At 34.3% G+C, this 25,356-nt stretch overlaps 2 protein-coding genes and 1 non-coding gene across 8 annotated transcripts in view; all 3 read left to right on the plus strand.

Moving 5' to 3' along the window:
• The window catches only part of LOC149801214 (activating signal cointegrator 1 complex subunit 3-like), a 441,282-nt gene that overhangs the window by 212,902 nt on the left and 203,024 nt on the right, over positions 1 to 25,356 (plus strand). The window lies entirely within an intron of this gene.
• Positions 6,673 to 6,749, plus strand: Trnap-cgg (transfer RNA proline (anticodon CGG)). The gene has a single exon. It is a non-coding gene; the product is annotated as a tRNA-Pro (tRNA).
• Positions 7,083 to 25,356, plus strand: part of LOC149801217 (beta-1,4-galactosyltransferase galt-1-like) — a 50,955-nt gene continuing 32,681 nt past the window's right edge. The window contains exon 1 of one of the 2 annotated variants that reach the window (XM_089955274.1): positions 7,083 to 7,885. In XM_089955274.1, coding sequence (XP_089811400.1) covers positions 7,877 to 7,885 — 9 coding nt within the window. In that variant the 5' untranslated portion in view covers positions 7,083 to 7,876. The remainder of the gene's footprint in view (positions 7,886 to 25,356) is intronic. The other variant, XM_089955273.1, reaches the window with a different exon arrangement.

A 25,356-nucleotide genomic window follows, 5' to 3' on the forward strand; every position in this document is an offset into this window, starting at 1 on the left:
AACTTGTTGAATTTGGGTTGTAAAAACTACCCTCCACCTGCAGCGTATAAACACAAATCATCAGTTTGATTGAAGATATAAATGTAATTAGCAACACACAAATCATCAGTTTGATAAAAGATATACATGTAATTAGCTACACACAAATCATCAGTTTGATAGAAGATGTACATGTAATTAGCTACACACAAATCATCAGTTTGATAGAAGATATACATGTAATTAGCTACACACAAATCATCAGTTTGATAGAAGATATACATGTAATTAGCTACACACAATCAGTTTGATTGAAGATATACATGTAATTAGCTACGCACAAATCATCAGTTTGATTGAAGATATACATGTAATTAGCTACATACAAATCATCAGTTTGATAGAAGATATACATGTAATTAGCTACACACAATCAGTTTTATAGAAGATACAGATGTAATTAGCTACACACAAATCATCAGTTTGATAGAAGATATACATGTAATTAGCTACACACAGATCATCAGTTTGATTGAAGATATACATGTAATTAGCTACACACAAATCAGTTTGATAGAAGATATACATGTAATTAGCTACACACAAATCATCAGTTTGATAGAATACATACATGAAATTAGCTACACACAAATCATCAGTTTGATAGAAGATATACATGCATGTAATTAACTACACACAATCAGTTTGATAGAAGATATACATGTAATTAGCTACACAAATCATCAGTTTCATAGAGGATATACATGTAATTATCTACACACAAATCATCAGTTTCATAGAAGATAAACATGTAATTAGCTACACACAGTCAGTTTGAACGAAGATATACATGTACACCACTCCCTCGATAACTCGCGCACATCGGGGTCCAGAAACATGGAGCGCACTATAAGTGAGGCGCGAGTTATCGCGAGACCTATGAAATAAGCCCAAAACCAATGAAGTGATTGACGACATAACGGAGAAATAAGGGGGGGGGGTAGGCAGATTATACTGTTGAATACTCACTTTGTAATCGTTCTGAGATTAAATGTTAATAAATATCTCTTCGTAACGGTGTACTTTATTATTTCGTCATAGGACAACATTAATTTCAGGATAAATTACAGTATATTGAGGCGATCATCGAAAACATTATTCCACGTGGTTTCCGTTCGCTTAACATGTGTACCACTTCACACATTGTGTACTACGTCACTAATTTTTATGTTGAATTGGATACATTATAGTTTTATTGTTTGATCCAAATTAGACGTTTTTTTATATACAAAAGATCGACTCTTTTCGAGAAACAGTGTCGATCGAACGATAGATAGATAAATATTTCTGAATGTGATAGAAGTAAAATGGAAAACAAAAAAAAACAAAACAAGGGTTAATCAGTACAGACGTATTTAATTGGTCTACAATTTTAAAACAACGTAAATTAGAACAAGTTAATACTTGCCGTTTGTGCCACGTTTGACAAATATCAATTCACTTTTTGAAAAAATCAGTTATTTTTTTTGTGTGTGTGTTACTCCTTGTTTTCTCTGCCGCCGAGCAAAATCCCTCAGATCTCTCAACTGCATGAGCTTTACATAGTCAACATTTTGGGTCTCCAGCCACCTTATGGCAATATCAAAATATTGGATTGCTTCCTGTGCAGAGGGGTGGGGGGTACAACATCTGCGTCTGCATCACTTTCAACACTTGTTTTACTCCAGTTAGAATCGTCTTCTGCTGCAAATTTGTTCGCTATAGAAATAATTATAGTTTCATCTGACATGTATTCGGCTGTGGGGCAATCATTGTCAGCACAAATCCACTCCTCCATATCATCAAGAGAAACGCCCATCTCAGGACCATGAGCCTGTACGAATTTCTCCCAAACAGCCTCGGCATTAATGACATCAGTTTCACTGAAACATTCGAAGTCACTATCATCGTCGTTGTCTCTGTTACTGTTTTGCTTTATGTCAAAGGCAGCTCCAAGACCCTTAATCCAGCACCCGAGGTCTCTTGTAATCGATTTTTTTTAATGCAACAAACACTTCCCCAAGTTGTTGATCAAAACAAAGCCGGCATGTACATGTAATTAGGTTCTCACAGAAGTACTCACGGGTTTCGATGTGACGGTCGATTTACTCTTTTCATGTTTTCAATGAACAGAATATGTTGTGATTATAATGTTTACACTGAAACGGAATTAAAGGATTAGAACGTGACTTTCACATAGGAAGACGTTTAATTGGTGCTTATTTCATTCTCTGTTGCCACCTGTTAGCATTTACCAGAAGTTTTCATTGATCGCTATTTCACCAGACTGTTTATTTACAGTATAATGACAACTATTTATCATAAAAACTTACATAATATATGATATCTTTAAACAGAGGTCTCGCTAGGATTTTAAAACTGGGTCTTTCTGCCTAATCACTAAATATCAGTACATTTTCTCACTCGGCCGCTAGTCAAAGTCTTTGAACTAGCCGCCTAGCTGTTGCATCATGTTCTTTTTTTTTAATGTACTCTTATAAAATGGTAACAGTACATCAAAGAGTCTTTCAGTCACTGAATTCTGTCATTGTAAATATCAGCACAGTTAACTGATCAACACATTTTGCCACAAAGCAGGTGGCTGAAACAGGACCGGCAAATCTTGGAATTTTCCCGCGCACCTATTACATGCTTACGGAGGACTCCCACCTCAGTGATTTTCTGCGTCCCAGATCAAAAATTGGCGTCCAAATACGCGTAATTAAGCGTTTTCGAGATCTCTGAAATTAATTCTTCTTTAGAACTTGCAAATTTCAAAATATGGATTATATTTTTACGGGCATTAATCACCATTTTCGATGTTAAAACCATTAATGTATCAAGGTTTAATTTATCAATTCTTATCGTAATTTTTTCATGTTCAGCATATTTTAAAGATATTTTAAATACATTTTATCTGGAAAAAATCGGGAGCCAAGACGGACACTGCGTTATAAGCGGGATCGCGAGTTATCCGGGCGCGAGTTATAGAGGGAGCGGTGTAATTAGCTACACACAAATCATCAGTTTGAAAGAAAATATACATGTAATTAGCTACATGTATGTTCTGACATGATAAAAGGGACCCCGAGTGGCCGAGTGGTCTAAAGCGCTCTCCGTTACGGATCACTGCCATCTCACCTCTGTCTGCATGGGTTCGAGTCTAGGATTCGGCCAATGTGGGTATGTGAGAAACCTTGCCAGTAGCTTCTCGTGGATCGGTGGTTCTCCCAGGGTTTTCCCGGGTTCTTCCTCCACCATTAATACTGACAGCCGTGCATAGCCTATCGTGTGCTGAAATATGGCGTTAAACCCCACAACAACAACAAATGACATGATACAAATCTTGTTTAAATAACAATCTGGGAAATGCACAATGGCCCATAGTTTTGAGTCACCACACTCAGTGGCATCACTATGATTGGTGTCACCCAGTGCGGTAACTCATGGTGTCACCCCCATGGACCTCCTTCCATAACAGACCATACAGAATCCGTAGTAATGTCATTTTGGTGAGTTACGTGTATAGGCTCTCATAAACAGTAACAAGAAAAAAGTGAAGACAAGCTTTGTAAAATTTTAACAAATAATTTAGTTCTCTAGAAAGACAAGGTAAAAATAGAAAAAAGAACATACAGTTTTAAGAATCAAATCCAAAATTAATTCAAGAATTAAAAATTAGAAGTCCTAGTAATAAAACGTTTTAATGAATTTGAGTTCGAGTCCCGACAAAAATCTAAAATGGAAGGCGATGACGTATACTGTAGCCACTACAGTATTGACGTGTCATCAGTTCTTTGTTGATCCACAAACAGCAATATTCCAGTGTTTGAATTCTGAATAAAATTTCAGTAAAGGTCTTTGTCCAAGAATTCTGTATGAGTACTTAAATATTCTCAGGGAAAAGAAAAAATCTCTTAGAATCCCAAAAATTTGAAGAAAACTTAAAACTTAACTCCAACTGGTCATAACAGAAAAAACACCACCTTGACATCGAAGTGTTTAAAAGCCCAACGAGATTATCTCTCAATGCATGACTATTATATCTGACTACCGCACAATTCCGTTAAAACCAGAATTTCAAAATAGAGGCTATTCACATGTACAAAGTCATATACACCCGGTACAGCCTCAATTCCACCCTATAAATCCACACTAAGAATGAATTTAAAAAAATTAAAAAATTTTGTTTACTTCAACTTGTACTCTGTATCAAGGTCAAGAACTAGGTCAGCATTAAGATACAAAGTTCTAATATTAGGTGTTTATGAAAAACAGTCAGGTCAAACTAATTTCCGGAAAGTGTCAAATTCCAGTAAACAAAATTACAGTATTATAACATGTAGTGGAATTTTAAAAAAATTAACAAACAACCACTCATATTAAACCAAATATAAATTAAATCAAATATACATAACAGGTGTCACCCCCTCTGATGATGTTACCCGGTGCGGTCCGCATGCCCCTAGTGATGCCACTGACCACACTTAAAAAAATCTTGCACATTATTGGAAATTCATATTATGTATTCATATCTTTTACTGCATTAGATACCTATGCTTAATATTAAAATTGTTGCACCAACTGAAGTACAGGATTAGAGATTTTATATGGACATTTCCTTGGTTTGGTTTCTTGTCCAGTATTTAACTCCCCAGACTGTAATGCAAATAGCTTATAGTATGGTCTTTTCAGCCAACATGGGATTATAGTACTAGAACTGTTCATGATTGTATTGGGAGCATTCTGGAATCAAGACCTTTTACGTTTTCCTCAGATGATGCTAATATGGGATACAAACAAAATTCCACCAGGACAAAGTGCCCCTAGGACAAAATCCCCCTCCATAAAATGAAACATAGGACATACCCCCCCCAATCCAAGTTTAGTCTTTTTTAAACTTTTAAAAGCATAAGAAATATACATCTTTTTGTGTCAGTTTAGGCCCTTTGAAGTTTTGTGTTGGCTTTTCTTTAAAAAGATGTAAAGTGTATTGGTTAAATGTTAGAGTTTATATTATGTCACGTGTTTAGGCTTGAATAAACAGTAAAACAAGAAAGACTGAAAACAACAAGCTTTGAAAAAAATACAATAATTTATTTCCCTGGAAAAAGTCTGTATTTGTTTTTTAAATATGAACTTACGGTTTTATAGAATCAAATCCAAAAATAATCAAGAGTATAATTTTAGTAGTCCTAATAAAAAAATGTTCTACTGATTTCAAGTTCGAATCCCGACGAAGAATCCAAGATGGAAGATGATGATGTATGGTGAAATCTGTAATGTTGAATTCTACAGTTCTTTGTAGAAACAAGAATTATCACTCTGGTTTCTGATAGCGGAATGAATTTTTATAAAAGAAACTATCATTGTTCAACAATTTTACATGAGCACACGTATTTTCCAGAAAAATAACAGAATTAATCCTTTTGAATCAAAGTAATTTGAAATAATTCCAAACCAAATAATTTGAAATAACTCCAAACAGTACAACATACAACTTCCAGTGTAACAGCCCAGCTTCTACCAAGAATAATTCTCCAAAACAGAGGTTATATGGTCTTCTAAAACGTAAACAAGGGGTCACAGGATCATGTCCTCAAAGTTCATAGAAATTAAGTTCTTGATAAAGGTCACGTACACTCAGTGTGACCCTGACGAAAACCAATCATTTTACTCTAAGAAATAAAAAATAAAAAATAAACTTTACATCCTAAACTCATAGTCCCATCATGTCCTCGACAACAATCAATCATTTTAAAATAAAAAAAGAACTTGTTACGTGGTTGCTACTAATTTTCAATCAAGGTCAGGATCTAGATCAACACCTGGTGTTTATAAAATGAACAGTCATGATCAAACTATTTACTGAAAAAGTATCATCTCTAGTGAATAAATTTACATTACAATAGCATGTAATGAAAATAAAAAAATTAAAACTGACAAACAATTAAATTTAAATAAGTATATTAAATCAAATATACATAACACTTAACAGACAAGGAGATCTCGAGACTTATTGTACGCACAAATACTTTGTAATCTCGCTTTTATAAGTATTGAGTTTACTGTATTTGACCATTACTGTTTGGGTTATTCCTCCACCATTATTACTGGCCACCATGTATCGTGTGCTGAAAAATCGCATTAAGCCCTACAACAACAACAATTACTGTTACATTTTGGGAAGTACTTAAAAGCTAAGCCATACTTTTATTGGATAAACATGAAAAATCATAATTTAATTAAATATTAGGTAAATTGATGATATATCACATCCTTTTTTCCATACTTTAAAGCCATGGTGAAACTTATGGGCCATGTGGTTTCATTAGGAGAGACAGGCTGTCTATTGCAGCATTTAAGATTTCCATTGGTATGTAGAGCGGTCTCCCAGTTATATGATGCCCCTCACGAGCGGTCACCTCTTTGACAAAGACAGGTTGTTCTGTTTGCAATTTTTTTTTACTGATAAATTTGTGTACAAAAGTACCCTTTTGTGGGTGGCCACCCATTTAATGTGGCATGTGGTCGGAATAATAATTCATAAGGGTCAAATTTCCCCCATTGCAAGCGGCCACTTGTTATTTAATACGTGTTCAAAACCACTATTTAATTCATATGATAAGGCAAGTAATCTGATTATCTTTACAAGACTGCTCCGATGGCCTAGTGGTTAGAGCGTCCGCCTCGGATGCGGGAGGTCGTGGGTTCGATTCCCAGTCGAGTCATGCGAAAGACTTAGAAAAATGGTACTAACAGCTGCCTCGCTTGGCGCTCAGCATTAAGAGGTTAGTGTTAGGACTGGTCGGCTTGTTGTCAGGATAATGTGACTGGGTGGGACATATGCTACATGTATGTAGCATGATGCCCCAGTGCTAGACATCACTATGAACTGTGACACTGCAGACATTGTAGCGATATGGTTGATTTTTTTTTTAAGGCTACGTTAAAAATCCAAATCACACACACACACACCGATTATCTTTTGCAATGTATGCTTCCAGACGTCAGGTTACTGATAAGGCACCTTGTAACGTGACATCTCCAAATGCCGGGTTTTACATGTCTTGACATCGACAGTGTTGTGCTTGGGTTTTGGACTTAACACAGCTGTCAGGTGCTTCTTTTTGATCACGAATGGAGGTAGTTGTCAAGATCATCACATGATCAAAAAAGGCTAAATATGATTTTTGTGGATTACGCAATGAGAACTAAATCTTGCACAAAACAGTGTACCAAGAGAAGACAGAAAAATCACGTGACAGTACATGTAGACCAACAAGTAGGTCTTCGATTTTTTTTTATTCTGACATGCCGAGTCTATCAGTACATGTATCACTTCCTTTATAAACCAGGCGTTTCTTTGAAAGTTTCATCTGCATGATTAAATAGCAACATGGTTAGCATAATAAGTCATTACTAAAGTTTAAACTGGCATCACGTAAACGGAAAATACTTAACGTTTGTAGAAAACGTAAAACAATTAATCGACTCAATGACGGTGGGGAGTTTCAAGAGTTCTTTATGACATTTGTTTGGAAAGAAACAACATCGTACTATATAGGATAATATTCTGCAGCAGTGAGGAAAATGGAGTAAATGGAAAGAGAATCATTCTAAATATCAAGTGATGTCTGTACCAAGACTTAGTTGACAAGGTATTTGAATGAGCTTGGCGCAGCGCGTGCCAAGAACATGGTACATACAGATCGAACGGTACAAGAAAGAGACCTACCGTATATACTCGCATATAAACCCGTTCTCGTATAAGCTTACCCCCAAACTGAACAGGTATAAACACTAAAAAGTGCATGACCCGCGTATAAGCCGACTTACAACTCCGAGGCATCTCAAGATGCACGAGGTAAGTTCTAAATGCATTTATTTAGGCAAAATTGTATTTAAAAAATTACATGTATACTTATCTCGAGGTTGGCCTGCATAATTATTAAAAGGAAATGGTATAAACTTGTTTTGATGTGATGTGATTTTGATTTTTAACGTAGCTTTAACATTTTTTTAAGTCATATCGCTACGATGTCTGCAATATGGCAGTTTATTAGTGATGTCTAGCACTGGGGCATCATGCCGCAGACATGTAGTATGATGTCCCACCCAGTCACATTATCCTGACACCAGGCCGACCAGTCCTAACACTAACCTCTTGATGCAGAGCGCCAAGCGAGGCAGCTGTTAATACCATTTTTGTAGGTCTTTGGTATGACTCGGCCGGGGATCGAACCCACGACCTCACGCATCCGAGGCGGACGCTCTAACCACTAGGCCACCTGGGCGGTATATAAACATGTTTGAAAAGTAATTTAATTTTCTGTGTTCTTATTGTTTCTGGCTAATTTAGATCTGTGTATAATTTGATCGAACGATGACAATAATTGAGCAATCGCGAGTTCCTGTAACACTACCTCTCCCTTTTTGACTCGATTGTTGTTTGTTATGCATTATTGCATTGGACATTTTATATCAGTGCACCTGTAATTACGTTTTTACTTTGCTTTGAAATTGTAAATACTTTAACTCATTAAAATGTAATCTCAGTATGACAACACAACGAAAAAACAATGCGATTCGATTCAACGCTCGCAATTAGGCTTCTGAACGTATTTACATAATGGCGCCACCGCGTGTACATTGTAGGTTTGATTACGCGTTGAATTAAGTACATCCTTTGGAGTCGAATCATGGGCACCATTGCGCTAAACAATATATGATAATACAGTTTTGGAAATAATGCTCGAAAATTATGCTAATACCGTAAAAGCTGAGTTGTAGTTTACTTTGATGTAAGCGACCTTACACCATACCTGTCAACTTTCATGTATGGAGGGGAAAATAACTTCCGATTTTTGGGGTCGCTCCGCGCCTACATCCTGATTTCATAATATTTTCGATTTTTGCAGAGAACTCCTGATTATTACATTGTCTTGATTTTCATTTCTTCTACACAAGAAAAGTCCTACATGTTATGTTGCATCACCTGTGAATTATTGTTGTGACGAAATAAGTATTTTAGTATGAAGAATTCGCTTCTTCATTAAATAGAATGTTAAGTTTAAACATTTTTCACGTAAATTAATGTTTTTTTTAACTCTACAGTAAAACAAAATTTAAAAAAAAATAAACCATAACATAAAAATAAACCACACCAAATAAATCGTCCACAATTAATTTCAATCCCAAGAATGACCACTACGAATGATGTAACTCCATATGCTATAGCTCCATTCCCACGAAAGAAACTTACACGACTGAACACCTGGCATTTTGGTACCGTATACACCAATGTTAAACTGGTATAGTTACCGATCAAAATTCCCTGATATCACAAGCCAGTTTCAGGGTTTTAATGATTATATGGCCAGTACTGCTGTCGCAAAAACAAATTCGCCGGCTATAAACATAGGAGACGTCGAAACATCAAGCTTTCTATTGTGTGAAAAGTTGTGTTTGTTCAGCTAAATCACAAAATTAAAATTGATTGAGGTTGATCTTACTTAGTTGATTTCTATGAGAATGTTAGCCATTATTATTACCACTCTTCGTGAACTTGTAAATTACGATGGTTATGTGCCTTGTACAAATAAACGTGCGAACCTTTTTAAAAATATTACCTCAATTTGTAGGATCGCTTTTATCATTGACAATTAGTAACTCGTGAGCGCGTGATTCAACGTAAATGAAACAGCTATTAAGGACTAGCTCGTGGTTCCCACGCTTTTCTAAAGATAAATTTCCAGTGTTTTTCATAATGAAATTAATTTAAGGTTCACGTCTGATCATTACTGAATGGAATTAAAGAACATTTAGATTGTAAAACATGCATTTTCTAAATCAAAAGATGTTTCTCTTTCAAGACTCTCCAAAACATCCAAGTCAGAAAAGACGATCGTGTACAAAACCACAAAATGTACTATACGAAACAAGTTTGATTCCTATGAATTGGCATGTAAAGTCATTTCAGTGTACAGAATAAAAATTCTAACATCATTTTGCTGACCTGCATTATGTTGCCAAGTGGGAACAACATAATGAACATAAATTAGTTTTGTTTCTTTTCAAACCTTTAATTCTAAAGAATACTATAGCAATATATAAGTATTCTCAGCATGTTTTTTATGTTTTCTAATTTCGTGGTGTTTGTTTTTGTAATCATATCATTATGTTTTTTTTTTATCTTATAGGTGTTGTCTAATGTTGTAAAGCGCTTAGAGCTTCTAATGATTAGGCGTCTTATTAGAAAGTAAACATTTCCTATTGTAGTAGGGGGAAAAAGCATTAAACGCAAGTAATGAAAAGTTTGTCTTGTAGCGAAAAGAGTTTAACCGTAAATTTATCTGTGCCAATAAAATCACAAACAACTTTTTTTTTCAAACAAATTGATCTTACGACGATCTGTTTAAAAATCCATCATTTCAAAAACATTTGAAACGAGTGGATTTAAATTTTAACAAAAGACCTTCAAAATTATATACTTTTGTATAAACAAGGACTGATTTTTCTGTACAATCAACTTGTTTTTTTTTTTTCTGTAAACCAGTCCCCAAGACTGTATTGATACAGGGGCTCGTATCTTTGTTTGAATATATAATACAAGGGACAACAATGTCTCATTTCAGCTCTGAGATTGAACAACTTGGACTACAAATTTGGCTTAAAACGAATAGCAGTCCGTTTTCTAATCAGAGTTTCCTTTGAATATTCCCACCCCATTTTACATATTTGGACATTTAGGTTGGGGTGTGGGGTCATTGCAGTTGCATATCGAAAATTTGGAATTTGCCGCCACCGTGTGTAGTGACATACGGTAGTCGCTTACCAGTGGGCGTAGAAAATTTAAACTTACGTTATATCGACTCATACCTGCACGAAATCAATAGGAAAATGAATTATTTTCTCAGACATGACAAGTATTATGAATGTTATGTCTTTAATCCGCTGACAGAATAGACGAAATTGCGACATAGATGAAACCTGACCATGTACTCGACATTTACATTACTAGTCACATGACATGACAAATCTCAAACGACATCATCGGAAGTCCAGTACTCACGTGATATCAACAACAAACTCCTTTTTAATGTTGTTGTTCAGAAATTCAGTTATATTAAATGAAAGTCAGATACTTTTTGTAAAAACCAGCAATCTGGCCAGTCTGATTTATCAAGCAGAGAGCACATGTCAACATGGTAGTCATGTGATACAACAAAACTCCAGAAGTTGTTCTCGGAATATATAAATATGGAGAATTTTGTGTTCTTTCGTTTTTGTATTTTTATTAAAACCAGCATAGGTGGCGCTCTACAGATTAGTATTTTGCATGGGTTAGGATTTTTTAAGAAAAAGAATTTCCCCGGCTTTCCTCACTGGTTATACTGGTTATTTAAAAAAGACCTTGTATATCTTAGGTATAATGCAAAGAACCTTTTATTCCCTTTATTTTGCTGTATGATTGATGGGTGTACTATGGGTTATAGAGTATACAGCTTGGCCTTACTTCAGATGTGTACCTTTCAAAAAAGTTCTAGCTCTACTTGGTCATTTTCACTTCCTGAATTTCAGAGGTAAATTGTATAAAAAAGAGGCGGTAACTTTTTTTTACATTTTATATATTTGGTAATTCATTCATTGCACTTTCAGCAGCTGTTATTTTCTAGTCTGGCAAAATTCATTTTCCCTATTTTAATAGCTGCTGTGTATAGTGTACTTTAGACTAATTGAGCGCCCCCGTACGACTTTCATTTAATACTTTTTCTCTATAACATTTCAAAATGTGGGTTGTTAGATTTGTGTACTATGCTACTAGCAATGCAAATCGCGAGTGCCAGGTAACACTTCATCAACGCCGAAGCTTTATCTTGTCTTTCAGCAGAGTAAAGACATAACGAGTTTAATACTCAACAATTTCTGAGAAATTAAGTAATTTTGATATCGATATCTTGCATGTATCACTCGATCTAACAACGTTTAAGTTTGCTCGGCCATCCGGTTAGCGGCCACGCTTGACCACGACCATGTTGGCCTCTTGTGATGCGAGACTGGCTTTCATACCTTCTGTGTAACGAAAGATACGGATATCGAGTAGGGTTTGAAAATAAAAGTCTACTAGCCGAATCTAATCCACCGAGCATTTGGATTGACTCAGCATATATGTTTATTTCAGGCACCCTAATGATCCATACTGTACCCTCCGAATATTCTGGTTAGAACTCGATACATTTAACTCAAGATACGTTTAGTTAAGACACATTTACGTGATTGTTTCGGGCGGAAAATTCCCTGGTTTTTCCCGACTTTCATCAATATTTGCGAAATTCAAGGACTTTTCACGGTCGGGAAAAGAATTATAATTTCTCCCGACTTTTCCCCAATTTCCCGGTAGCGTGGGAACCCTGCTAGCTGAAATGTTATCTGGAAGAATGCAGTTTGGTCGAAACAATGAATAAAGCAAAATCTGCATCAGTGTTAGGGAATAAGTAAGGGTTTAAGTGACGCTATGTACAGTTTGCACTGTGTAAGTACTGTACATTATATTTCAGCATGGTCACCTTGGTAAACTCAACAGGCCCGCGAATTATGAAGTCTGTATTTACCTTTATTTAACTTCGTGTTGGAGAAATCAGAAAATATGCACATGCAAACTAATAAAATCAATCATTGTACTTTATAAGAATTTAATAATTGTCGGGTCACCAAAAGTTACTTTTTTTTTACATGCTTATGTCTTAGGACACGGAAATAATTATTGTTTCTTGGCCCAAGATTTACATCCATTACAGTAGTCAACAAAAAGACCTAAAAACTGTCAAGTTTACATATTGACCTGCGGATAAGCCCCCTCCCGTTCTTCCAGGCTTTTATTTTTTCCTAAATATTCGGCTTATGCACGAGTATATACGATATTTTATTGGTTGATTTGGCAAAGATAACTTGGCTGAAAGTAATTGATATTAAATAAATGTATGGTCAGACCCAATATCAAGAGATCCACCCTTAGTGGAGAGTTTGCAGAAATATATCTTACCTTTTAATGATGTTGAATGTTTTGAACTTGCATATAGCTTTCTTCATACACGTACATTTATTTTTCACAAATATGGCCCGAGTCTTGAAAGGCCACCCCTCTTGTGAGGATACTTTCTTGGTGCTGAAGGAGTGGCTGTCTAACAGGGGGACTACTAAGCAAGATAAGGATAAATGTAAAGCTGAAGTACTACAAGGTACAAGATAAATATAAACCTAAGTACTACAAGATACAAGATAAATGTCAAGCTAAGTACTACAAGGTACAAGATAATGTAAACCTGAAGTACTACAAGGTACAAGATAATGTAAACCTGAAGTACTACAAGGTACAAGATAAATGTGAACCTAAGTACAACAAGGTACAGATAAATGTCAACCTAAGTACTACAAAGTACAAGATAAATGTCAACCTGAATTATTACAAGGTACAAGATAAGTGTAAACGTAAAGTACTACAACGTACAAGATAAATGTCAAGCTAAGTACTACAAGGTGTAAGATAATATAAACCTGAAGTACTACAAGGTACAAGATAAATGTAAACCTGAATTACCACAAGGTACAAGATAAATGTAAACCTGAATTACAACAAGGTACAAGATAAATGTAAACATGAAGTACTGCAAGGTACAAGATGATATAAACCTGAAGGACTGAAAGATTCACGATCATTGTAAACTTGAGTACTACAAGGTACAAGATAATGTAAACCAGAAGTACTGAAATATACAAGATAAATTTAAACATGAAGACAAGATTCAAAGAAAAACTGTAAACATTAAGTTGTTAATTGTTACATACATCTGATTTAATATATATATATATATATATATATATATATATATATATATATATATATATATATATATATATATATATTTAATTGTTTGCTTGTCAGTTTTAAATTTTTCTTTTTCTTACATGCTATTGTAATGTAAATTTAATCACTTGAGATGATACTTTTTCAGACAATTCTTTGACCTTGACTGTTAGTTTATAAACAACAGGCGTTGATCTAAATTCTGACCTGGGTTCAGAATTAGTAAACAAAGTTCTATTTTATTTTAAAATGATTGGTTGTTGTCAGGGTCATGATGGGACTACGTTGGTTAAGAAGTAAACACTTTTTTACATTTGTATTCTTTGAATAAAATCATTGGTCTAATCAAGGCCATATTCTCTGTATGGGGGCACTCAACAGTTATTTTGTACTTTTGAGAGAGTGACATAGGTAAGGTGAAGTTGTTTGCATTTGTAACATGCACAATAGAGATTTTGTTGGCATACCTCTATGTTACTTTTATGTAATGTGGCTGACATTTCTTTGGATACTGTACTTGTGTAAATTGTACATGACCTAAGCAAATGGTACAACAAAATGGATGCTCCCCTGTGCTTGACAAATTAACCAGAATTAATGAAAAGTACACTAACTTTAGCAGTTATTAAAATCTGGAAAACGAATTTTGCTGAAGTAGACAATAGCAGCTACTGAAAGTGCAATGAACCAATTACAAAGTATCTGAAAAGTAAAAAAAGGTATTGGCTCTTTTTTCTACAATTTACCTCTGAAGTCCAGGAAGTGAAAATGACCATGCGGAGCTAGCAGGTTTTTTTATATGAGCACCATTTTAAGTGAGCCCAAGCTGTACTCTAGAACCTAAATTACACCCATCAATCACATATCAAAATAAAGGGAATTAAAAGTTCTTTTAACAACACCTAAGATGTACAAAGTCTTTATTATATAGCCAGTATAACCAGTGAAGAAATCCTGGGAAATTCTTTTTCCTTAAATTTCTAACCCTATGCAAAATACGAAACTGTAGAGCGACACCTATGTGATAAAAACATGATCATGTGACCCCGCCTCTGATTTCGCAACTTGCCGGAATTTCGAAACTGCATCTTATGATACAAAATAATCTTTGTTTTGAGAGAGATTTCTCAGTTTTGGGCTTTTCATACTGATGTCAAGTTAATTTGTTGTAGCCAGATTTGAGCTATAGTAATTCTTCGGATCAGTTGGATTTCAAAAGGATTAATTCTTTATTCTCTGGAAATATTTTGAGGAGTGCTCACCCTGAAATTTTGGAAAGGCATTGCTTACAAATTTAATTTGGATTTCCTACACCGGAGTGCCATTATTTGTATTTCTACAAGGAATTGTAGATAAGCACAGTACTGACTACTGCATATGTCATCGTCGTCCATCTTGAATTTTACATCAGGATTCGAATTTAAAATTATTAGAACATTTATTACTAGGACTTTTGCATTTTAAATCATGGATTATTCTTAGATTATTTTTGGATTTAATTCTTGAAACCGCAAGTTCTTCTCCTTTTTTCATTTTTACAGAATTTTCCAGGAAAATAAATTATTTGTTAAAGCTTGTTTTCACTCTTTCTGTGTTACTGTTTATTTGAGCCTAAACACGTAACATAATGTAAACTTGAAGTGCTACAATGTACAAGATAATGCAAAGCTGAAGTACTACAAGGTACAAGATAATGCAAAGCTGAAGTACTACAAGGTACAAGATAATGCAAAGCTGAAGTACTACAAGGTACAAGATAATGCAAAGCTGAAGTACTACAAGGTACAAGATAATGCAAAGCTGAAGTACTACAATATACAAGATAATGCAAAGCTAAGTACTACAAGGTACAAGATAATGCAAAGCTGAAGTACTACAAGGTACAAGATAATGTAAAGCTGAAGTACTACAAGGTACAAGATGATGCAAAGCTGAAGTACTGAAAGATTCAAAATAATTGTAAATATGAAAACAAGATTCAAGGAAAAACTGTAAACATTAAGTTGTTCAAGATAAATGTAAACGTGAAGTAGTACAAAATACAAGATAACTGTAGATATGAATTACAACAAGATACAAGATAAATGTAAACATGAAGTAACACAAGATACAAGATAAATGTAAACATGAAGTAATACAGAATACAAGATAAATGTAAACATGAAGTAGTACAAAATACAAGATAAATGTAAACATGAAGTAATACAAAAGACAAGATAAATATAAACATGAAGTAGTACAAGATACAAGATAAATGTACACATGAAGTAGTACAAGATACAAGATAAATGTACACATGAAGTAGTACAGGATACAAGATAAATGTAAACCTGAAGTAGTACAAAAGACAAGATAAATATAAACATGAATTACTACAAGATACAAGATAAATGTACACATGAAAAAGTCATCAAGATGCAAGAGAACTGTAACCATGAAGCTGTTAAATGTAAATATAAGTTCAAGAAAATTCAAGAGAAATATAAACATGAAGGAGTACAAGAAACAATGTAAATATAAACATGAAGGAGTACAAGATACAAGATAAATATAAACATGAAGGAGTACAAGATACAAGATAAATATAAACATGAAGGAGTACAAGATTTGAGATAAATACAAACATGAAGGAGTACAAGATACGAGATAAATATAAACATGAAGTACATCTAGATACAAGATAATTATTAGCATGAAGTACATCTAGATACAAGACAAAGGTAATCATAAATAAGTACAGTGTACAAAATAAATATAAACATGAAATGGTATAGAGGTACACATGAAGTAGTACAAGATGCAGTATAAATGTAAACATGCAGTATTACAAGATGCATATAAATGTAAACATGAATTAGTACAATATACAATATAAATGTAAACATGAATTAGTACAATATACAATATAAATGTAAACATGAATTAGTACAATATACAATATAAATGTAAACATGAAGTAATACAAGGTAGTAGATAAATGTAAACATGAATTAGTACAATATACAATATAAATGTAAACATGAAGTAGTACAAGGTAGTAGATAAATGTAAACATGAATTAGTACAATATACAATATAAATGTTAACATGAAGTAGTACAAGGTAGTAGATAAATGTAAACATGAAGTAGTACAATATACAATATAAATGTTAACATGAAGTAGTACAAAATACAGTATAAATGTAAACATGAATTAGTACAATATACAATATAAATGTAAACATGAAGTAGTACAAGGTAGTAGATAAATGTAAACATGAAGTAGTACAATATACAATATAAATGTTAACATGAAGTAGTACAAAATACAATATAAATGTAACCATGAATTAGTACAATATACAGTATAAATGTAAACATGAAGTAGTACAAGGTAGTAGATAAATGTAAACATGCAGTAGTACAATATACAATATAAATGTAAACATGAAGTAGTACAATATACAATATAAATGTAAACATGAAGTAGTACAAGGTAGTAGATAAATGTAAACATGAATTAGTACAATATACAATATAAATGTTAACATGAAGTAGTACAAGGTAGTAGATAAATGTAAACATGAAGTAGTACAATATACAATATAAATGTTAATATGAAGTAGTACAAAATACAGTATAAATGTAAACATGAATTAGTACAGTATACAATATAAATGTAAACATGAAGTAGTACAAGGTACTAGATCAATGTAAACATGAATTAGTACAATATACAATATAAATGTTAACATGAAGTAGTACAAAATACAATATAAATGTAAACATGAATTAGTACAATATACAGTATAAATGTAAACATGAAGTAGTACAAGGTAGTAGATAAATGTAAACATGCAGTAGTACAATATACAATATAAATGTTAACATGTAGTACAAAATACAATATAAATGTAAACATGAAGTAGGACAAGGTAGTAGATAAATGTAAACATGAAGTACTTCAAGATGAATGTAAACATGAAGTAGTACAAGATCAAAGAAAAATGTAAACTTGAATACAACAGTATACATTAGATAACAGGTAAAGATGATTAACTGTTTAAGGTACACAAGAACAACTTGTGCAATATGTGTCAAAGGTTTCATAGAGATATCTCAAATGGTTTTTAGAAATTTGCTCCAACAATGAAAGTGTGATGGAGCTAACACACAGAAGGATAGAACCTGTTTCAGTAACACTTGACAACTTCATCGATGGGGAATTACAGACCATACTGGAATGTAGAGTTTCAAAAGTTACCTAGCAAATAGTTATTGGGGTCTTTTGAAAAGGTTACCTAGCAAATAGTTATTGGGGTCTTTTGAAAAGGTTACCAAGCAAATAGTTATTGGGGTCTTTTGAAAAGGTTACCTAGCAAATAGTTATTGGGGTCTTTTGAAAAGGTTACCTAGTAAATAGTTATTGTGGTCTTTTGAAAAGGTTACCTAGCAAATAGTTATTGTGGTCTTTTGAAAAGGTTACCTAGCAAATAGTTATTGTGGTCTTTTGAAAAGGTTACCTAGTAAATAGTTATTGGGGTCTATTGAAAAGGTTACCTAGCAAATAGTTATTGGGGTCTTTTGAATAGGTTACCTAGCAAATAGTTATTGGGGTCTTTTGAAAAGGTTACCAAGCAAATAGTTATTGGGGTCTTTTGAAAAGGTTACCTAGCAAATAGTTATTGGGTTATTGGGGTCTTTTGAAAAGGTTACCTAGCAAATAGCTTTTGGGATCTTTTGAAAAGGTTACCTAGCAAATAGTTTTTGGGATCTTTTGAAAAGGTTACCTAGCAAATAGTTATTGGGGTCTTTTGAAAAGGTTACCTAGCAAATAGTTATTGGGGTCTTTTGAAAAGGTTACCTAGTAAATAGTTATTGGGGTCTTTTGAAAAGGTTACCTAGCAAATAGTTATTGGGGTCTTTTGAAAAGGTTACCTAGCAAATAGTTATTGGGGTCTTTTGAAAAGGTTACCTAGCAAATAGTTATTGGGGTCTTTTGAAAAGGTTACCTAGCAAATAGTTATTGGGATCTTTTGAAAAGGTTACCTAGCAAATAGTTACTGTGGTCTTTTAAAAAGGTTACCTAGTAAATAGTTATTGGGGTCTTTTGAAAAGGTTACCAAGCAAATAGTTTTGGGTTCTTTTGAAAAGGTTACCTAGCAAATAGTTATTGGGGTCTTTTGAAATGGTTACCTAGTAAATAGTTATTGGGGTCTTTTGAAAAGGTTACCTAGCAGATAGTTACTGGGGTCTTTGAAAAGACATTGTTGACCAAAAACACACCATTGTTTCATTGTTATTGTCATATCCTTCATTTACTTAGATCTGTCCAGTGAGTCTCCTTTTTGGGGGCAGAAGGACCTTTGGGAGAGGTTTTGTTGTATCCATCATTTCCTTAGCTGGGGTACAGAAAAAAATCCCCCCCCCCTTGAAAGATAGGACAAAACTCCTCCTCTAGTCTAAGTTTAGCCCTTTGTAAACATTTTAAACCATCACAAATACACATCTTGCTGTGTCAACTTGGGCCCTTTAAAGTTTTTGTGTTGGTTTCCCTTTAGTAGTTGAAGATAAATAGTGTGTGAGTTAGATGTTAGATCTTAACAGACATGGATATCCAGATGCCTGTTGCTGATTGTTTTGATCTAAAGACTAATTGCATGGGCATGTACTTTGTCACCTCCCTTTGCTAAGTATTGAGTTGACTCTATTTGAACATTATTGTTGTATCTTGGGAGGTACTTAAAAGCTTTCATAATTTTTTTGATGAGCATGAAATTCCATAATTAAATATGAGGTATATTGAGTATATGTCACATTTCTTCCCTTGTTTTTCTTCTCCCTATCCCGTTTCAAAATAGGTCAGTATATTTGTGACAGTTTAAAAAGTTTAAAACTTAGACTGGGGGATGGTATTATGTCCTATCATTCATGTTGCTGGGGGGAGGGGTTAGAATATTTGTTAATCTGTGCTATCAGGATTGTTCACAAATATGTTGGGTTTGTTTTTTTTAAATGTGGGTTTTTCTCCCAAGGTATTTAATATTAAACTACACAAAAGAGTTATGGCCCTCAAGCATGGCAGGCAAGGGAAACGGCTCTCTTGAAACACACATGGATATAATTAAGTCATAAATTTATTTGTTGAGTACACTCTCCTATTCTTGATCTAGCTGAATAATAGTATTTACATAGTTTATCAGGGGAAAAAATGTGTGTGAGCTATTATGAAGCTGTGTGAGCCTTTTACATTGGATAACTTATTTTTTCTTGAGCCTTTTACATTGGATAACATATTTTTCTTGAGCCTTTTACATTGGATAACATATTTTTCTTGAGAATTTACCAGCAGGTACATGTACCATCTCAGCTTTTTTTTTATTGATTCATGATACTGTAACACTTTTATTCAAGTTTTTTTTATGAAACAGTAAATTGAACTCTTGGTTCTTGTTATACAAATTAAAAAAATAAGCATTGTATGTCAGTACAAACCATTTGATTTTAATGTGAACACATACAGATTTTTCCGCAGAATGCTGATTTTAATGGATCTTGTGGATTTGTTGTGAATTGATGATTTTTTTTTTCTTCATTTTGAAACTTTGATGAATTTTCTCTGCAGTGTGTCTGTAAATATGAACGTTTAAGATAAGGGAGTATAATGTGAATAATGTATCACTTATAATAATCAAGTACCTGTAGATATTATTAGGGTACAGAAAGTTGTTTTAAAATTTTCTGTCATTTAGTTCATGAAAAAGTTTTTGATTTCAACAGCAGTGAAATTTAAGTTAATTGAATGGTACATATTTGTGAAAATTTGATGTCAGAAAAATGCAGATTTAGATAAAATACCATAACTCGTTGTGCATAATGTCAAATGCAGTTATATGTTGGTATAATATGTACATTGTGTGATCTTTCTGCAGTATCATATTTACATCATGTTTTTACAACATACATTGTTATTTTGCTAGATTTGTGTACATGTGAAGATCCTTCCTGGCAGGAAGGGTTTTCCTCCCGAGATAAGTAGTGTTTCCCATCCATTCCATTAATCCTTGAATTTTTACTGCATTCTTAAAACTTCTAAGTGAATTAGTTATTTTATGCTTTACTTCTCGTTAGTATATTTATGATGAAGACTTTCTGTGATCAGATGACTATAGACTGTCCTATGCAAACATGGAATTTTAATTGATTGCTTATTCAACAAATGTTAATGGCTTATGGTTGGATTACTGATGGCTTATGGTTGGATTACTAATGGCTTATGGTTGGATTACTGATGGCTTATGGTTTGATTACTAATGGCTTATGGTTGGATTACTGATGGCTTATGGTTGGATTACTAATGGCTTATGGTTGGATTACTAATGGCTTATGGTTGGATTACTGATGGCTTATGGTTGGATTACTAATGGCTTATGGTTGGATTACTAATGGCTTATGGTTGGATTACTAATGAGCTCAAGCTTTATCAAACAAACAACATTGCTTGGGTTCTTGAGGAAGAGTTCATTTGGTTTCAGCGTTTAAAGTTTAAATGGATTATAATATGTGTGATCAGAAAGGATTAAAGAGATTAATGGATCATTGTTGGATTAATCATTACTAAAGAGATAAAGTGGCATATGACAAGTTGGTTTGACTTTGATATTTAAAATTTGTCACGATATCTAAGTGTGCATTAATTATCCTAATGCTAAAATGCCGGAATCTATACAAAGTGATTGATGGGTGAAAACATGAACTTCCGTCATTAGAATCAAGTTTAAAGGAACAAGAATATGCATTTTGTCATTCCTGTAAGGTCAGTTTTAAGAACTTCCCAAATTTGACCCAGTTATCACCAGTCTTTACTAGCAGGCAGTCAGGAATCTGAATCTATCCACAGGTAGAGGAAACACTTTTAAACTTCATGGTAGTGGAACATGTTGTAACCAGACAAATATTCAGGCTAACTCAAGAGGATCCAGTAATAACACATCATCTCCTTAGTCAGTGAACACAGGGCCTAATTAGGATCATTTTGGTGGGGCCCCCTGTGAGCACGGCATTTGGAAATAAAGTTTTTAGCAAGTTTTATATGATATTGAACATAAATATTTCTTCCATCGCTATAAAACTACTTTCTCTCTATAGATATACTTTATAAAATTACTAACGCACAAGGCCCAGCGTGAGCACGGGGTCCGATTGGGCCAAATTGGTCCAGTTGGCCTAAGGCCGGCCCTGTCCATAGTGACGAGATCAAACAACAATGAGGACTGCCACAAGTATAATCCAGGCAGTGATTGTGCTACATATACGAACAGTATGAAAGACAGTTTTTTACTGTGAAAGGATGGATTTGATGAGATGATGGGTATATTTTAATACAGAAAAAAGAAAATTTGTTTATTTGTTATAATATTTTGTTCATTATAATGCAAAAAATTGGGTCAAATCAAATCTGCCAGATTTGCAATCAAAGCTTCTCCTGTTCAGTTTGTGCAAATCTGATCTGTTCTAAGCTCACATCTCATTTATGTTGCATGTATTTAAAACTCATTGTTGTATGTGCACAACTCCCTTAGTATACAGACCATTCCAGTGGCCTAGTGGTTAGAGTGTCCACCTTGGATGCAGGAGGTCATGGCTTCGAACCTCACCGAGTCATACAAAAGACTTATAAAAATGGTGCTAACAGCTGCCTTACTAGATGCTCAGCATAAAGAGGATAATGTTAGGACTGGTTGGTCTAATGTCAGGATAATGTGGCTGGGTGGGACATCATGCTACATGTCTGCAGCATAATGCCCCAGTGCTAGATCACTATAAACTGTCACACTGCAGACATCGTAGCAGTATGACTGGAAAATTGTTAAAACGATGTTAAAAATCAAAATCACACCCACATGTCCTTCCTATACAACTATAAAAGCCTGTCATTATAAGACAGGTTTTTTAGGCAGGTATGACTATAGATGCCATTTTATAAGGTAGTAGTGAAATTGTATGTATAATGTACTTGAATACAATACAAGACACCGTCATGATATGGTGGTAACCTCTGTTGTTGTTTTAGCATTTAACGCCATTTTTCAGCACACGATAGGCTGTTTATGGCGGTCAGTATTAATGGTGGAGGAAAAACCCGGGAAAACCCCAAAAGAACCACCAACCCACAAGAAGCTACTGGCAAGCTTTCTCACATACCCACATTGGCCAAATCCGAGACTCAAACCCACGCAGACAGAGGTGAGATGGCAGTGATCCGTAACGGAGAGCACTTTAGACCACTCGGCCACTCGGGGCCCCAGTAATCTCTGTAACTCACATGATATGGTAATTTGATGTTTTATGGTACAGCAACACAAGTAGACTATTTACTGCCGGGGAAATTGGAGCAAAGTGCCATGCCCAGTAGCTGATACAGGCTGATCTGATGGTGGGATTCAAACCTGCATCTTTTCAGTAGTGTGTCGGGCATGCTGGCCTCCGAGTTACCATACCTCCCACAACATTTTAATGGAGGAGAATTACATTTGATATATAGCTCACTGTCTGTACTCACTTATAACTTGGGTCCAAGCAGCATAGACTTTGATCTGCTTTGAAAGACTTGGATACAATTTCTTTGAAATTTTCCCTAATTTGTAAAATCCAGGAGTCTTATTCCCGACTCTTGGGACCTAATGAAGTTGGTTGATGAGAGGAAGCATTCCCAAACTCTTTAAGAATAACTAGCGACTTTCTGATCCCCTCCCCCAACCATGTTGAGGTGCATGCCCAAAGCATCTTTAACTTGAAAATATTTACCATCTGCTTCTGATTACGTGGAATGTCTTGTACTTACTGTATCATATTTATTTCCCAGAGTAGTAAGAAACATTCAAAAACCAACAATATTATAAAACTCAATCCATTAGGGCACAATACGCATCAATTCATTTATGTAGTTCACTTCAAATCATAAAAAATGGCACAGATCATGTCCTGCAACCACATTATACTCCATTGTTTATGACGAACGGTTATACCAGACCTGGGAAATATTAAAACGCAGCTTCCTCCAGTACACGTCCAAGGCTATTACAGTTAACTGTTGGTAACATTGTGGAGTATTGATAATGTGTAGTCCTTGTTCAGAGGAATATTGGCATTTGAACACGTGAAATCAACAGACATCCATGAGATGCAATGCAGGGAAAGACTTGAAACCTTTATTGCTGACACATTTATCTTGTTTTTTTACTGCATCAGTAATACCCACAATGAGAGCCTGTCTTGCATCATTTTTGTATAATCTGTGTCATTGATTTAACATTTTTAATTAAGTGGAAGCTTTGAAATTGTAGCAAAGTTATATGTATCATGTACTTCGTTATAAGGTAACTTTACTATAAAGTAATATACATTTTTTTCCCATGGACAGTATTTCAGTGAGGGATTGTAGTACATAACTGTGTTATGTACTGCTTTATAGGGAGTTACATTGGCTAAGTGCTTAGCTTGCTGGACTCGAGACCGAAAGGGGGCATGTTTGAATCATAACATCGGACCAGTCTGGGTCACCTTCTCTGGCATGTCCTTGGGCAAGGCACTTTACTCAGATTGCCTCTGTACTAAATAGCTTACTTGTCTTGCTATGCAATAAAGCACCAAACCAAACCAAAACTTCATTATAAAGTTTCCTATGGACAGCATTATAATTAGGGAATAATGTGTCATATACTTCATTATAATGTGGCCTCACTATAAGGCAGTATATACTGTTTCCCGTGGAGAGCAGTTTTATTGGGGGAAAACTTTCTGTTGCTGTTAATTTACAAGCATGAAACATTTTTGTGAATTTTTTTGTCTAGCTGAATTTGTGCTATTTAAATTTTTAAACATTTTGCAGTGTACAGTATTGTACAGTATCCCAAAGAAGGAAACTGTTCATCAATAAGTCTCATGTCAAGTGCTTTGACATTGATTGACAGTAAATATTCTCAAGTCATTTGTTAAATAACATTAAACTTTTTCTCACGATTAAAGGGATTTCTTTTTTTGCATAGTTTTCAGTTTTTATTGTTTTTTTAAAACCTTGTAAGCAGGCAAAACCTAGAGCATAAGGAGACATGCTATATCTGCCTTTCTGCATCCACTCTTAAAACTTATTTGCTGGGGAACAGCAAGCCAAACATTTTTAAGGGTGGCATGAGGATTACCTAAAACTTAGAGGATTTACAGATGTGCATGTTAATATAATGTTACACCTAACAACACAGATATCTTGCGAATGAAATTGACATGTTAACTTATTGCTTGCTTTTTTTTTTTTAATTCTTTATGTTTCTGTGTAGATTCTAATCTTGATTAATCCTGCATGATTGAATTCTTAGTGATAAGCAAACGAAATAGTGATTCAATTTTGGGGAACTTCCAAGCACTGTCAGCAGGCATAGTTAGGTAAATAATTCACGTTCACAAATGCCATGGTATATCATTTAAATGTTGA

This window comes from Sinohyriopsis cumingii, chromosome 4, assembly GCF_028554795.1.
Source record: "Sinohyriopsis cumingii isolate HCF-2022 chromosome 4, ASM2855479v2, whole genome shotgun sequence".
NCBI lineage: Eukaryota > Metazoa > Mollusca > Bivalvia > Unionida > Unionidae > Sinohyriopsis > Sinohyriopsis cumingii.